The 15,564-nt window shown below is 42.2% G+C and overlaps 1 protein-coding gene across 7 annotated transcripts in view; it reads right to left on the reverse strand.

Moving 5' to 3' along the window:
- The window catches only part of Pdzd2 (PDZ domain containing 2), a 401,332-nt gene that overhangs the window by 38,127 nt on the left and 347,641 nt on the right, over positions 1-15,564 (reverse strand). For all 7 annotated transcript variants that reach the window (XM_023702360.1, XM_023702362.1, XM_023702361.1 and 4 more), the window contains 7 exons: positions 14,929-15,074; positions 11,572-11,691; positions 9,707-9,821; positions 6,673-6,746; positions 6,327-6,543; positions 5,159-5,276; positions 3,269-3,401 (listed from right to left, as the gene is read on the reverse strand). In XM_023702360.1, coding sequence (XP_023558128.1) covers positions 3,269-3,401; positions 5,159-5,276; positions 6,327-6,543; positions 6,673-6,746; positions 9,707-9,821; positions 11,572-11,691; positions 14,929-15,074 — 923 coding nt within the window. The remainder of the gene's footprint in view (positions 1-3,268; positions 3,402-5,158; positions 5,277-6,326; positions 6,544-6,672; positions 6,747-9,706; positions 9,822-11,571; positions 11,692-14,928; positions 15,075-15,564) is intronic.

Here is a 15,564-nt window from a genome sequence, read left to right on the forward strand (position 1 = left end):
TTTTTTTGCAGAACCGGGGATTGAACTCAGGCCCTTGCACTTGCCAGGGAAGCGCTTATTCCACTGAGCCATCTCCCTGGCCCTTTAGTTGTTATCTTTATCATTATTCATGAAAAGAATTTTTTTAAAAAAAGCCTGATATATACTGAATATGTATTATTTCAAAAGATAACTGGAAAACTTACAGATTTTCTTTTCGAATGCTAGTATTTTAAACTTATTATGGTAATTTTGTACTAATATTCAGCATAAATAATATTTGGATAAGCATAGTGATTGGCCTTAATAAATATTTTTATTCTGGACTCAACATTACAATTTAGGGGTCAGGGAGATAGCTCAGTGCAATAAATGCTATCCTGGCAAGCACAAGGTCCTGAGTTTGATCCCTGGTACCACCAAAAAAAAAAAAAAAAGTCAACATTACACTTTAACCTAACAGATAAATCATCGCTATATCCTGGCATTCACGGAGAGTAGGCTTTACCAGAAATAAAATCTGTGCACCAACATGCCTACAGCCACACGCATTTACATATGCACACCTCCACAGAGCAAAGAGGAATTTTGTACAAAAGAGCCAGGAAAAATACCAGCTGACACAGTGCTCTGTATTTCTTGATACTAGACTTTCAATATTTGCAACTGTTTTTCTGAGTGGGTGAAAAAAAGGACTCCTATTACCTTGTACTGAACGTGCGCTAGAAGCTGCTTTCCTAGCAGGTCCCAATCTGTCTGTCTAGACCTGAAAGGTTTGAATATCCCAACCGGGCACTCATTGCTCCAGACATCATGAAAAACAGAAGAAAAGAAATCCTTGCGGTATTGCTCTTGGAACCACACAAAAACTAAGGAAGCACACACAGTGAGTATCAGGATGAAGGACTGGCATGCGATGCTGGGACAAATGGTATAAAAAATACATTAAACAGAAAATGGAATCTTGACCGAGAGAAAAATACAGTATGATGTTACAACCAAGAACACCATGTTTACCTAAGAAGAAACTTCTGAAATCCAGGCAGATGCTGAAATTAGGTTTTCTGGACACGTTTCCAGCACTGCTACCAAAGCCCACTTGATTGTGGCTAAGAACACGAATCAAGCTGTGTGTTCAGGGTCTCAGACCAGCCGCCCCGCGGGCTGTGCCCTGCGCCGAAATGCCATTCTGAGGTCTGATCCCACTGACAACAGAGAGAGGCTTGGGGCTGAGATGAAGTGGACTGAGAGCAAATCGGGACCCCTGTTATGCCGGGAAGGACTTTGAAGCCAGCCATGCCTCGAGGCCAGTGACCGCAGACCACTGAAAACTTAATTTTCTCTAATGCTGCCGAGGGAGGGATCGGCTCAGCCGCAGCTTACTGGACGGCTGGTGAGCTGGTGGGGGCGGGGAGCGCTGGGGCAGGACCGGGCAGAAGCCCAGTGCGGGCCTGAGGGGAGAGCGCTGCCCTTCTGTCGCTAGGAGGCAAGATGGTGTGAAGGGTGACAGAGAGGAGAGGGGCTGCAAAGCTGAGCAGATTTTAAGGGAAGGCATCACATCTACAGAACGGAAAGGAGAAAAATGGGAGGCAGGAAAAAAGAGAAAGCAGGACTTGGCTTCATATTAGTGATACTTATTAAAACATTTTTAGTGCAATACGTTTCTGAGAGAAATAGATAAAACAACTTTAAACATTTCCTTCCCGTTACTTCCCTGGCCAGTTGCATACAAGCACAGCAGCCTAAGACCATCTGGGATATAATTCAAATAATACAACAGGCCAAGCATGGGTAAGAGCTGATAGTCTTAATGACCATTTTAACTGTTAAGAGGAAAAGTTCAATTTTATTAAGTATGACCTGGTTATAACATTAGGAATAGACTTATTTAAGAATGTTTTTCCATCAAGTACTCAGAACAGTAAGGAAAAATAGTGGTCAAAATGCAAGATGAACTTTCAGAAGTGTCCTGTGATTGACTCCAAAAAAATGAAAGCAGTTCTGCAACTATAATGTATCAGACAAAAAATGGGATCCTCCACAATATTAAAAAATGTAATAACTTTTCAGTGCTGTTTGAGATTTGTTTTCCTTGCCCAACCTTGACAGAAGCCAAGTGTACCAACTAACATTTGCAAATAAGCAACCGAAATAGTAATATGATATAATTATTCTTTTTTTATGTATTTGGTACAGGGGTTCACTATGCAGCTCGAACTCATAGTGATTCCCTGTTTTTAGCCTTCCCGGCTCTGGGGTTACAGGCGTGCGCCACCAGGCATGAACTCAGTGGCCGACTCAGCATGCCCTGGTGTGGGGCCAGCATGGCACGTGGTGCAGGGGATTGAGCCCAGGTCCCTGTGCTTGCATAAGCAGGGGCTTAGTCTACTGAGTGATCTTACCAGCCCTAAGATAATTAATTATTCTTGGCCCAACAAATAAATGAATATTAAGAAAACAACTTTTCTCCTCAAATCTGAAGACTTTTACTTTTCCTTAAAAATTGCCATTGTAGAAATCTTACAGAAATGCAAAGACAACCACTAGGTTAAGTGAATTAAGTGTGTGATGTAAGTGCAAATTAAATTTTAAGTACGCTTCTTCCTCACCATTATAAAAACTCATTTTTCTACTATTTCAATCTTGTCATATTCTCATTTTTTACTTAAAAATTCAGAGCTTGCTTTGAAAATTACTTAGTATTAAACTTAAAGATGAGAGTATTTCCAACATGTATACAAGAGATGGTGGATAAAATTAGTTTCTTATCTGAAATAGCCATACAGATCATAAGCCCCAACACACTCAGATTTTTGTGATGCAGGTACCCATGGAGTTCAAGTGTCTTATCAGCAAACAGCCATCAGGGGGTTATTCAGAATTTAGAATTCCTATCTTACACTAGACCAAATTTTATTTTATAAGATCCCCCCCACATCTTTTTTTTTTTTTTTTTTAAGATTCCGGATCTTGTTATGTTGCCCAGCCTGGTGTCAAATTCCTGGGCTCAAGAGATTCTTCTGCTTCAGCCTCCAAAATAGTTGAGCCTGAGGGTGTGAGTTAGAATCTTTCCCATTAGCCCCAAGTTTAGTCACCAATAACACTGTCAAATTTTTCTGAGTACGAAGGTGAAGAAATTGAGATAAAAAATGTATTTCCCCTATGTATTAGCCATAGGCCGACGTTCCACCCCCTGCTGGTGACTTTCTCATCCTTCGACTGTGGGTCACTGATGCTGGACAGCTATCCACAGCACCTTCCCAAAGCAGGACAGGAAGAACTACTTCACCTTGGGGTTGGGGTGGCGGCCGATGACCAGGCGAACGGGTCCCGGAGGGCATTTGCTCAGCATGGAGTGTACTTTGCTTAGCGCCGCATGGCGGACGTTGATGGAGTTCACTTCTAGGATTTGGTCTCCGCGGCTGGGGAGGGCAACACAATTGACACTGTATACTAGCCTTTTAAAAGCTAAGAAAGCTTCCCTTATAGGGGAGATTTTAAATATGAAGTCTTTTGTGAATGCTTTCAAGGAGCACATGACATCCTTTCCTGACATGTAAAAAAGCAACACATTCATCTAAACACAGGGGGTTTTGAATTGGAAAAGTGCTTTACCTATATCAACTGACACTTGTAGAAGATAAATTAAATGGTAAGTAAGAACAACAATGAAGGCTATCATTTCTTGAGCACATACTGTATGCGAGGCCTCTGTACCAAACAATTCAATAATATTTCTAACAGGAATAACCATGTCCCCATTAAGTAGCTGGGCCCACAGGCTCACACAGGTCACCTGCATGCCACACACTATTGAACTAATTCAAGTCTATCTGACTTGATGGTCGTGTGACAGCCCTCGACCATCATCAGTTCTGCCCTTCTTCCTACCATCTTGAAATGATTATTATAATATAATTTAAAGAGGAAATATTTGAAAGCTCAAAGGTTACCCAAGAATTTGTAAAAATGTTTCACATTTGAACAAATGAGAAACTGGGGACAAGTTGCCCACTCTGCCTTGAAATTATAGGGAGAGAACTCAGAGGAGAGAACAAAGCCTCTTTACATGGGGTTTGAAGAATGTTCATTTGGCAGGCTCCAAACATATGGAACCATTCAAGAAAGAAACATCATCTTGGGATATCATTAAAAGCCTTTTTTCCTTGGGTTCTAAAAGTATATTTTCTTTAATGTACTTTTGGATGATTTGTTAAGGTTTTTTTTCATATGGAAATTCATTCTGATGATTAACTAAGACTGTAATGTAATCTATTAACAGGGCTAGCACATGGCAACCTCAGCGAATGCCATTTGAGCAATTTTTCAACTGCTGAAGGATTTAGATGCTTGTGAGGGAAAGGTGATACTGTTTGCGCAGGGCTTTGAGCGGTGGGGCACATTCCTATTAGGTCTAGGTGGGCACCGGCCTACTGCCACACCGTAGAGAAGGATACCTAGAGGGCCCTTCTCTAAGCAACACTCGTGCTGTGACGCAGCGACCTACGCTGGGAAATCAGATGCGCTGCTGGGATTTCAGAGAGAGGCACTGAGACATCCCTACTCAAACAGCACGAAAGCAATGGAGAAGGTCAGGAGACGGCACTGCATAAGAAAGCTGCGAGCAGTGATTCTAGACTGTATGAACAGTTCCACTACCTCATAGGAATTTTGTATAAGTTTTTTTCCCCCCTTTTCTTTCATATTAAAGTGAGAGACTATAGTAAGATAATTGGTATCTGTGTGGATTTTTTTTTTTTTTTTTCTTGGCTAGCTCAAGCTGCCTTAATGATGGGTCTGGTGCAGCTTGTGGAGCTGGGGATCAAACTGCAGTCCTCTGCGCCTGACTGAGTTTGCCCAAGCAGGCACTTTAAGCAACTGAGCTAACCCGCAAGCCCCTCTGTATAGTATATTTTGTCAAAATTATAAAACTGCACTTCTGAGTCCAAATAAAACCAAACAGGTAGAGATGCCAACACCCAGAGTTCTCTGATTCAACCAAATTTTATTTACATGAGCATTTTGCCTTTGACAATGCTAATACCTGTAATCTTGGCTGTCACTGAAAATGACTGAAGGATGCAGAATCCCATAAAAGCACGTAACAGAGCTAATATACGTGTGCGTGCTCACATAGTCAAGAAGCTACCAGACCCCCTTACAGGGTGGCCCAACCAACCTCAGGTTGCTCTCCATCTTGGCCACTGACCCAGGCGCGAGGCTGTGGATGTAGATGCCAGGAGGACTGTTCTCCAAAGCCAGGCAGCAGGCACCAATGCCCAGTCCAACCCTTGGCTCTGCGGGAGGCAAGGTGCAAAGAGAACAGCGAAAATCACACAGAAACCACAAGAGAACTAGAACTGATCTAAAACCATATTCATCTTCACATTGATAACCAGTTAGTTTTGGTCCAGACTCGGAATGGATTTCGGCTTTTGTTTCTCAACACAGCCATATTCTGATAATGAAATGAGTCCACGGCTTCGCCAGGGCTAAGTGTGGGCTGAAAATTATTCAGTGATTTACTTTCTGCTTAGTCTAAAGAGGCTTCATCAAATGTGTTGGTGGAAATGTGCAGAATATGAGGAATGTTTTCATTCTGGGTACATAAACTTTTAGGCTTTTTTGACTTTTCTTTTTGGTAACTTAGTTCTTGGTTATTTGTTGATCATATTCTCCCAGTGGGTAGGGAGGAAAAATGAAGATGACCACCCAAGACTTCTAGCTTTTAGTATTATCATATTCTTACCTGTATTCTTTACAATTTGGTCTATGTCCTAGAATTAAGCTACTCAATAATTAAAAAATAAAAACACAAACATGAGTCTAGACCACACAACAACTCAGGTTAGGAGAATTTGCGGGCCCTTGTGCTGCCAGTAACTTTTCCTCACTTTTGTAAAATGACTAAAACCTGTATATATTTTTTGTATTTAGGACAGGGTCTACAGGGTGTTCAGGGCCTCACTGCGTAGATTGGACTTGCAGAGATTTTCCTGTTTCCAGCCTCCCAAGAGCTGGGATTACAGGCAGGCGCTACCATGCCCAGTCTCAATTGCCATCTCAGTGTGCCCCAGGGGCAGGGCCAGCACGGCAGGCCTGGGAATCGAACCCCTGGCCCCTGAGCCTGCTTGCAGGCGCTTTAATCTGCTGAGCTATTTGGCCAGCCCCTTAAAACCTGTACTTTTGATTCTCCTGCCTCTTTACAGAGCACTATCTGTTGTTGACAGTGGAAGGTTCCAAAGGAACGATTCTAAGAAAAAATAAGTGGAAGTTAACCCAAAAACAGATTCCAAATTGATATCCAAAAGAATGCAATGGAAGGAGCGAGGAAGAGCTTGGGTCACCTTTGTTGAGCGTGACCTCCATGACGATTCTGTCCTTGGGTCCCGGGGCCTTCCGTCCCACAGAGGAAGAGCTGCTTTCGTCGCATGAGGTCCCCCCACTGGTGTTGAAGTTTGGAGAGCTTGATCTGCTCATGTGTGTGGGGGTCGAGCAGGGCGTGAGGCTGGGGCTCAGTAGCTTGGTGCGAACTGTGAGCACAAACAGCCCACTCCGGATTTGCTGTGAAACAAAAGGGAAAGTGGACTAAGTATCCGTACTCAGTGGGAAAGATCGCAGCAGACCCGCCCTGGAAGGAAACAAAGGAAGAAACACCAAGAGGGTTGGGGAGATCAATAAGAATGCTGTTACCTTGAAGGTATGAATGGCTTCTTGAAACGTCAAGCCTTTTATGGGTATTCCATTTACATCTAGGATTTCATCCCCTGGTGACCAAATGTGAGAATTACATTAACATTAAGCTTTAATTTACTGGAAGCCAATCGCTTGGTTAGTACTGGAATAAGATACCATATGGTCCCTGATTTACTACTCCATAAAGTGACTTTTATCGTTCTAATTCACTTTCATAGGCCTAGCTCCCAGCAATGTCACAAAAATGGGACAATTAATTAAAGTGCACGTTATTTTGCAATAATCCTAGATTTTAACCATTAATTAAAGCAACTAGGGGAAACATTAAGATCTTATTCTTTAACCATTGACAAGTGCAACAGGAGATGTCCTGTGTTGAGGGACTGAACTACAAATACCACGTTCCAAGTCCTTCCTCATAGTCATTGTTTAAAAATTTAAAACCACTGGCAACGAAGCACAAACTCATAAAACCTCTGAGAAGCCATAGCTATATGTGTAAAAAGACCAGATTTCCAGAGAACCAAAATGGTGTATAGAAAATAGTTTCAATGACAAAGTGAAAAAAAATCTCGCTGGGGTATTATTAAGCCCCACCTCTGATACCGTCCAGAGGTCTGGTCTTACTGATGTGGGGCCAGGTTGCCCATCGTGAGGACGGTGTGCTTCTGTCTCAGAGATTACTGTCGGGTAATGGCACACTGTCTAGGGTGACGGCAAGCCGTGAGGCGCACGCTCGTTGGCCTCTGCCCCACCTCAGCTAGCCCATCATCCTCAGCCCTCACTGGACATAGTCAGCTCACTCTTCAAGCTGTCGAGAGTGTCGCTGGGAAAAATAAAAGACCATAACATTCTGGTGACTTGTAAGAAAGCCATTTCTGTTTTGCACTCTTGTAACTCAGGCTGCTTTGTTTTGGAATAGCACATCATCACAAATACTACAAAGATGCCCCAGAGAGAACAGAGGAGCTTTGCGCTTAGGGAAAGAGACGTCCTACATGCACAAAGTGCAAGCCAGAGTAAGAACACACATTTTCACCTCTCGCAGGCAGCCAATCCCTGGAGCACATAGAGCATCTGATCAGAGGAATCCTGGGGAGCAGTTATTAAAAGGCAGGGGTGCCCCACATATGCATTGGGTGTCTCCTTTAAGGCAACATTGAAGTTGTAAAATACGGGAAATAATCTCTGTTTGAAAATTAGCTGGCAGAACCAACAACTCAACAATGTTCTGGGTTTGTGTTCACAGGGAAAAAGACAGAAACATAACCATGCTTGCGTGTACTCTTAAATTTTATGCGAGTTTTTTTTTTTTTTTTTTTTTTTAAGGTGCATCACTCACCAGTTGAAAATCCATTTTAATGACTTACATTTCTCACATATGAAGAGACGGTATTTAGGAGAAATCAAGTGCTATACACTCTTCCTAATTATTGATTTTTGTCTTCCCTCTGTTTGGCTCCATCTTACCAACCTCGCAGGGTGAATTTCAATCAAGTGAACACACGGCACTTCCATTATGAAAATGCTCTGCTAGAATTTTACACATTGGTCTGCAGCAGGACACAAATACCACCTGGGGTCAACCCTTCCTGCATGCCAGAGCGAGGAATGTTCTGCCCCAGCACGAAGCCGCTCTGTCCTGGGAGCACACAGGCTTCTGTGGTTGCTCTGCCTAAAGAAAATGGGACTCCGATTTGCTCTTTGTCAATTTACTTTTGAAGAGTTAACCAGTGTAACTCAACAGCCCCTGCAGTTTGGGTCAAGGGAGCTGAATCATCACAGCGCTTTTAAAGATAATCACAAATATGTATTTTGACTTAATTACTAAACACAGAAGGTGCTTGACTAGGGAGTGGAAAAATCAGGATTTATGCTGTGGTGAATGGTATTTAAAATCTTTCAAAACTTGTTCATTATTTTGCTTTATATAGACTTAATCTAAGCAAATATTTCCTAACAAGTATATAGATATGTAAATATACACATGCAGAGAGTCTCTTTCTATTAAAAACAGCTATTATGTCTGTCCATAAAGGAAACGGTGGCCTATTCAAATTTTATCTCCCAAACATCGTGATACATTAAAGAAGAAAGAATGACTTTCAAGTCTCTGGGAAGCTTGTGCCTTTTTTTTTTTTTTTTTCTTTTTCTATCTTTTTGAGACAGGGTCTCCCTATGCACGTCAGGTTGTCTTGAACTTGCAGAGATCCTCCCGCCTCATGACACCACACCCAGCTCAGCTTGTTTTTAAATGAGGCACAGGAGTCGGGTGGGAGAGGGGCTGACCATGGCAGCACAGCACTGGGTGTGAATTTCAGTGCTGCTACTTGTTAAGAGTGGGATGAATTTATAGTCACTAAACCCTTCTGAGTATCAATTTCTTTGTGAAATGACCACTCCAAATGCCTATTCACTAGTTTTACTACAGTGAGTAATTTAAGCATATGAAAATGCTTCATAAATATTTATAGCACTTAAAGTATAAGGTGTATTTGAACATTTACAATTTTTATTTGCCAGCTGTAACTTGGTATCTCAGTATTTGTTTTATTCACAGTTGGAAGGAATTGTCTAGATATTTACATATGGCAAGATGGTAGATGACGTGGAGATTGAAATGGCTAAGAGTGAAATGTCACGGCCAGTACCGTCCTTCCACACAGCCAGAGCTGAGAACAGAGGGAAAAGCTCTCAGGGATGTTCCAGGTAAGGAACACAATCAAGGACTAATCAGACAAGATGAACACTCATGTCTTCTGTGAAAATACAAAGCCACTCTGCACAGATCATCTCACTTAAGCCTCACAACAACTCCTCCAGGCACTGATATTCTGAGCTACAACCAAGGAATGTGAAGCTTAGCTTGGGTCAATGTCCAAAACTACGATGAGGAGGTGTTGGAAGCAGGCCTGTGCTGGAGAGCTCTCAGGCCCACAGCCTTTGCTCGTGTCCCATCCTGTCAGTGGGGGAGATTCTCGTGGAGTCAAATCTTGGACTTAGGGAAGATCACCCAGAGGTGTTCTCCTACCTTCTTTAAGTCTTCCGTCCTCTGCGGCTGACCCATTTGGGAAAATAGTCTTCACAAAAATCCCCATCTGGCCTCGAATGCAGTCTCGACCTCCAGCAATGCTAAAGCCAAGACCCTACATTCAAAGCAGATGGGAGTAAGGTTGGGATTTGCATGATCTCAGTGAAGGCATCCTTACCACTACAGTACTTAACTTCAGGGTCACTCTGAATCAGTCTTGAAGGTAAGCTACAAATTCAAGCTAGCATTCACTTCCCCAGCTCCCTCCTCAGATCTATTTGTATTACATTAGCTATGTAGTACACTGACATGTGGCAAGTTTTGTCCTCTAAGGACAGCAATTTCATGTGGATCAACTAACTCTTGAGAGTCATTTTACGCTATTCAGGTACCATATTTCTTTTCTTTTTAAACTTTAGTCTTCCCATTTTGTATACAGCAGTCCCTCACTTCTCGCAGAGGTTACGGTCCAGACACTCCTGCGGTAAGTGAAAATCAGCGAAGTAGCAATGCTATATTTACTAAAAAATATGTTTACACACACATTAAAAACAATTCTAATGTTCTTAACCATTTTCTAAACTTGTAAGCCTACGTCATTTTTTTTTTTTTCAGGGTCACGTTGATGTAATTTCCAAAAACATTGCAAACCCATAAACCCACGTAATTTTAATAACATACATATACTGTATGGTATAGTATGTATTCATCTGTACATAAAGAGATACATACTGTAAACAGTATATTTTATTTTGATTTAATATTCTTTTAACGTTAGAATTAACATTTAAATGTATTTTAAAAAATTTTAGGCACAAATCATAATTATACATACCATAATTATACAAACACATATGCAATACTGTATACTAGCATAACATCCCATAACATAGCAAAAACTGCAATAAATAATTGAGATTAATATTTCTTGATTTCATTGCTATTTGTTTCTCAATAAAATTATGGAAAAAAAAATGTCTTGAAAACCCACAAAACACTGAGTCCGTGAAAGTTGAACTGTCAGATAGTGAGGGATGAGGGTAGTTTCAATGTGTATATTTTGATATTTGTATATCAAGTTACTCCTGTCATTTATTTTATGACAATGGTACTGCTATGAAATTTACTCAAAAGAATAATGGGGTACACCCCCTGAAGCTACTTTCTGAGCTTCTTTCAATGGAGGTAAAAGTTGGAAGTCAGGAGTTCAGTTCCCAGAAACAACAACACAAAGGTCGGAGTTATTCATTCCACCCTTGCACCCTCAGTTCCAGCACCCCAGCAGCCAGGGGCCAGTGCTGCCTTACAGTTTGAGGGCAGGAAGAGTACGACTTTCTCACGTTTTGAGGCCTGCAGGAAATCCACACGTATATCACTTACTCTATCCCTCTCCACAGCTGTTGCTTTTTATTTCATGTACAAACACTGAAGATAAAACTTAAAAAATTGACCATGTAAAAAGAGCAAAATAAAAGTAATAAAGGAAGGGGATTAAGAGATAAAGTGAGATGCCTGCCTGGCAAGTGCAAGGTCCTGAGTTCAATCCCTGGTACTGCTAGGGGAAGAGAAGGGATTAAAAAAACAAAAACAAAAACAAAAAACTGAGATGTACCCTGCACGTGGATTAACTCCCCATCAAAATATAAGCAATATGTATGAGAAACATGTACTACTAAAAAGTCAAAACTGGAAAAATATTATCCATTAAGAAAAGAGAAAAAAAAAAAAAAGAGAAGAGTCTGCAGCCGGGTAGATAGCTCAGTGGAATAAGCTCTTGCCTGGCAAGCTCAGGGTCCTGAGTTCGATCCCTGGTACCACAAAAAAAAAAAAAAAAAAAAGAAAAGAGTCTGCAGAAAAGAGCTCACCTTGCCTTTTTCTTTGTACAACCCAATGATGGAGATAACAGATGGCCGGATGAGTCTCCAAGGAGATTCCACATGAGTCGTGCTCAGGGAGCGGGTGGACTTCTTCACGATGTGGTATTCCTAAACGCCAGCACATGGTGAGGTGAGAGATGTTCTCACTTCTCTTGCTGTGGGCTCTGGCATATAGAACTGCTCAGACTTTGGAAATCTCAGTTGTCTTTTATGTTACACAGTGATTTCTCTTTGACTCATCTCTGGTCTAGTGGTTTAAACAAAGTTTACTACCAATACTATCAGAGGAAGAGTCCCTACTGCAATACACGGCCATGCTTCCCCCCATAACGAACTGTTTGGAGACCACAAAGCACTTGTGTTGCTCTTTCCCTGCCTACAGTAGGCAGACCCTGCTGCTGGAATGAAGGTGGGAACCAGAAACCAAGAGATCTCCAAGATACGGGCTGACCACTGTGTGGCTGGGCTCTCTTTGGAAACTGGGACCACTCCCTGCCCCATCCTAAGTTCACAATCACAGTCACAAAGTACCTCAACATTTAAAGCTTCATTTTATTTATTTAACAACTCAGCAAGCCCTTGTTTCTTGTAAAATGCAACCACAAAGCCAGAAAACTATTATTCCACATAAAACATCCCACCGAGAGATGACAGCCGCTTCAGCTCTAATCCCTCACATTTGGAAAATAAAATACTTTCCCATAAGCCACACTTTCTCTTCCTGGCACAGAACAGTGCAAATCTCAACTCCTTTTTCATTTCTCTCATGCAAGATATTCCCGTGTGTTCACAGGGTGCACTATTTATAACGTAAACAAGAGCCTATTGCTAATGCACTCCTACAATCTAGCTCCTTGTTATTCTTCTTAGAATAACACCTTAAATGATGCAGATGTTCTAGCACAAGTCAAAATTTTTTCCATGCTTAACGTGAGGAAACACACATGGCAAAATGGTTTTTACCTTTAATTCATGTCTGTGACATTCAAATGTAGAGATGAGATGTTGTCCCCCAATGACATTTTTGTATTCCTGGCAGCTTAGAACAATTATACTGTGCAGTTTTACAGTATTTCTGCCAGTTATGTGGGCCTCCCAGACTTGGTTTCATTAAATAAATGATGTGGACTTGGCATGGTTATTACCATTTTACTGAAACCACTGCAGAGATGTCAGACCCAACCCATGGTTTCCAGCTCTCAAATACAGAGGTTCACATGCGACCTCATTCGGGAACTCTTTCTCTGGTCACTAATCTTTAGCTCTATCTTACTCAGCCTCCTCTTTAGGAACCACTGGGACCAGAGGCCTGCATGCTTCACAGGTCTGAGTTTCAGAGGTCCTACTGACTTTCGAGACATACTGTCCAACATGGTAGCCATGTTTAAACTGACTTAAACTGAGATGGATTACTCTTAAAACTGCACTCATGGGCTAGGGAGACAGCTCAGTGGTCTAAGCACTGGCCTTGCAAGTGCAAGGACCTGGGTTCGATCCCCAATACCGCATGCCATGCTGGTCCTGTCCCAGGTGCTCCATGCTGGCTACCGAAATGGGGCATGGTGGCATGCACCTGTAATCACATCACTGGGGAGGCTGAGATAGGCAGTCTTAGCTGCATAGAGAAACTCTGTATCAAATAAATAAATAAAAATAAATAAGATTTAAAAAAAATTTAAAAGAATGTTAAAAAAAAAACCCTTGCATTCATCAACCTCACTAGCTACTCCCACTACACTCCGTAGACACACAGCTACTTGGTGCAAAACTCTCCTGTCTGTGTGGAAAGTATTACTGGCTACTTGATTCTAAGCAGTGGCTTTTAGTGGAGGGAAAGAGAACAGAAGAAAGGTGAATTCCAGAGGAAAAACAAAAGGCAAGTACATAAGATAGAAATAGGACAAATTGAAGGGGGGAAATCGTCTTTCCTAAAACACACTATACTAGGCATGAACTTCCCGATTCCTGGAAGCCTCATTAGGAACAGATGTTTCTGGGCCATAAACATGGGCAGGTTTCCTCTGCGGGTCAGCTGAAAAATCATCACGTCAACACTCCGTCTTCGGCCATGATGGCAGTAAACCCTCTCATCTCTCACACTCACTAAAACAGCCTGACAGCGTGGCTCTCCTACCCCTTTTTGGTCTTCCCCTGTCTCTGTGTGTCTAAATGGATGATTCGGAGCCAGCAACAGATGCGTCTGTTTCTAGCTGTGGGTCTGGGTGACTTTTAACAGACCTCATATCGTTCTTTCTCTGCTTTTTCTTGGTGCCTCGTCCTCCTTAAGCTATCTTTGGGTGAATTCAACACTCAACCCTGTTTGATCAGTAGTTGCCTCTGAAACACAGGTTTTTTTTTTTTTTTTTTTTTGGTTTGTTTCCCCTTCTGGTCAGGTAAAAGCAATAGAAGCAGGATAAATATTTGATCCTGATGCAAAATGCACCATATTCATGCATTTTTCTAGCATACCACCTTGAGTAAAATATTTAACTTCCTTGAGATTTAGTTGTTTCATTTGCAAAATCATTACAACATGCCAAGTTAAGGGCCCAACCCAGGTAACCTGACACAAGCCTGTCAGAACTCTGCCATCTATGAGTCTCCAAGCAGGTATCACCAATACCACACACTTCTTCTCCAATTGTTTGATTGTAGGACTGGGGACAAATGCCAAAGGCCTTAGCCAATGGCATTAGCCTTTTGGCTGGTAGTACGAGAGCTCAAGGAACCCTGTGAGTTATCTAGAATCGGAAACTGCCTCAACTTGGTTGAGGTTTTTAGGGGCTTGGGGACAACATGATTAAGGAAGAACCAATGCTGAGAGGAACAGGCTTTGGGATACTAAGCCACTGACCTGTCACTGTGTAACAGGTAGGACCCAGGCCTGGCACAGGCTTAGCTGTGCATGCCCGCCACATAGCTGTGATGCTGACACATGATGCTCCCACTAAATAAGTGACGGTGGTTCACCACAGACTGTGAGACGCCATTGTTTCCTGGCAGTGGAAAGCAACTCTCAGTTCCAAAATGCACAGCAGGAAGGGGATCAAGATTATGTTAGGATCCAACAGGAGATTTATTTTCCCCTACTTTTTCAATTAGTAAGTAGGCTTATGATTTCCCTAGTCTGTCTGGGTAGACTTCATAGTTCTCCCATCTCTTCATATCTAACTACTCTTAGTCCACATGGATGGATGTTTCTAACACATAAGCCTTGTTGGTAATTGAATCAGTGGTGGGTAGAGAGAAAAGCCCAGAAACCCAGGGGCTGGAAGAGTGCCGTTCTGTCCATAACCAACCAACTGTGCCTGGAAGCTGAAAGAGGCGCCACAGCCCAGGACTGACCTGTCCTGTCCCAGAAGAGTCCAGAAGTTGAGGAAGGGAGTGCTTCCGGCCATCTCGGGAAACCTCCAGCATCCTGGCTCGAGGGTCCCCATTGCGCACCATCAGCTCATTATATTCTTCAACAGACTCCAGGCGGTGGACGCCCCCTTGAGAAAAGAGGCAGGGAGAATGTGCATTGCTATGGGACAAGACGACTGCTATGAACACCCATAGGCATAAACTGGCTGCATTTACACACATAAGCATAGTTTCAGAAGACCTGGCACCCAAGACACCTCACATGCTAAGCTCCCAGTGTCTCATCACAGCTCTGCATAGCCCACTGTATACGGGGGCCATGAACTCCTGCCTGAAGAAGTTGCCATTTTGGAAGTTTACACATAATGGAGTGCTACTTCGTCATAAAGAAAGACAAACAAGTCATAGGCAGGGGAAATCGTACATATACCTTGAGACCATAATGTTAAGTGAATACATCAGATGCACAAGTTCAATGAGTACATGGTTTCTCCTATAGGAAAACTCAAAATATAAATATAGAGCAAAATAAAAGCAAGAAGGGAGAAAGATCTTTTTCAAAGAGAAAGAAGATCAAGAAATTGAGACTGGGTGTGGTGCTGCATGCCTGTAATCCCA

Source organism: Octodon degus, unplaced genomic scaffold (genome assembly GCF_000260255.1).
Source record: "Octodon degus isolate 3935 unplaced genomic scaffold, OctDeg1.0 scaffold00149, whole genome shotgun sequence".
NCBI lineage: Eukaryota > Metazoa > Chordata > Mammalia > Rodentia > Octodontidae > Octodon > Octodon degus.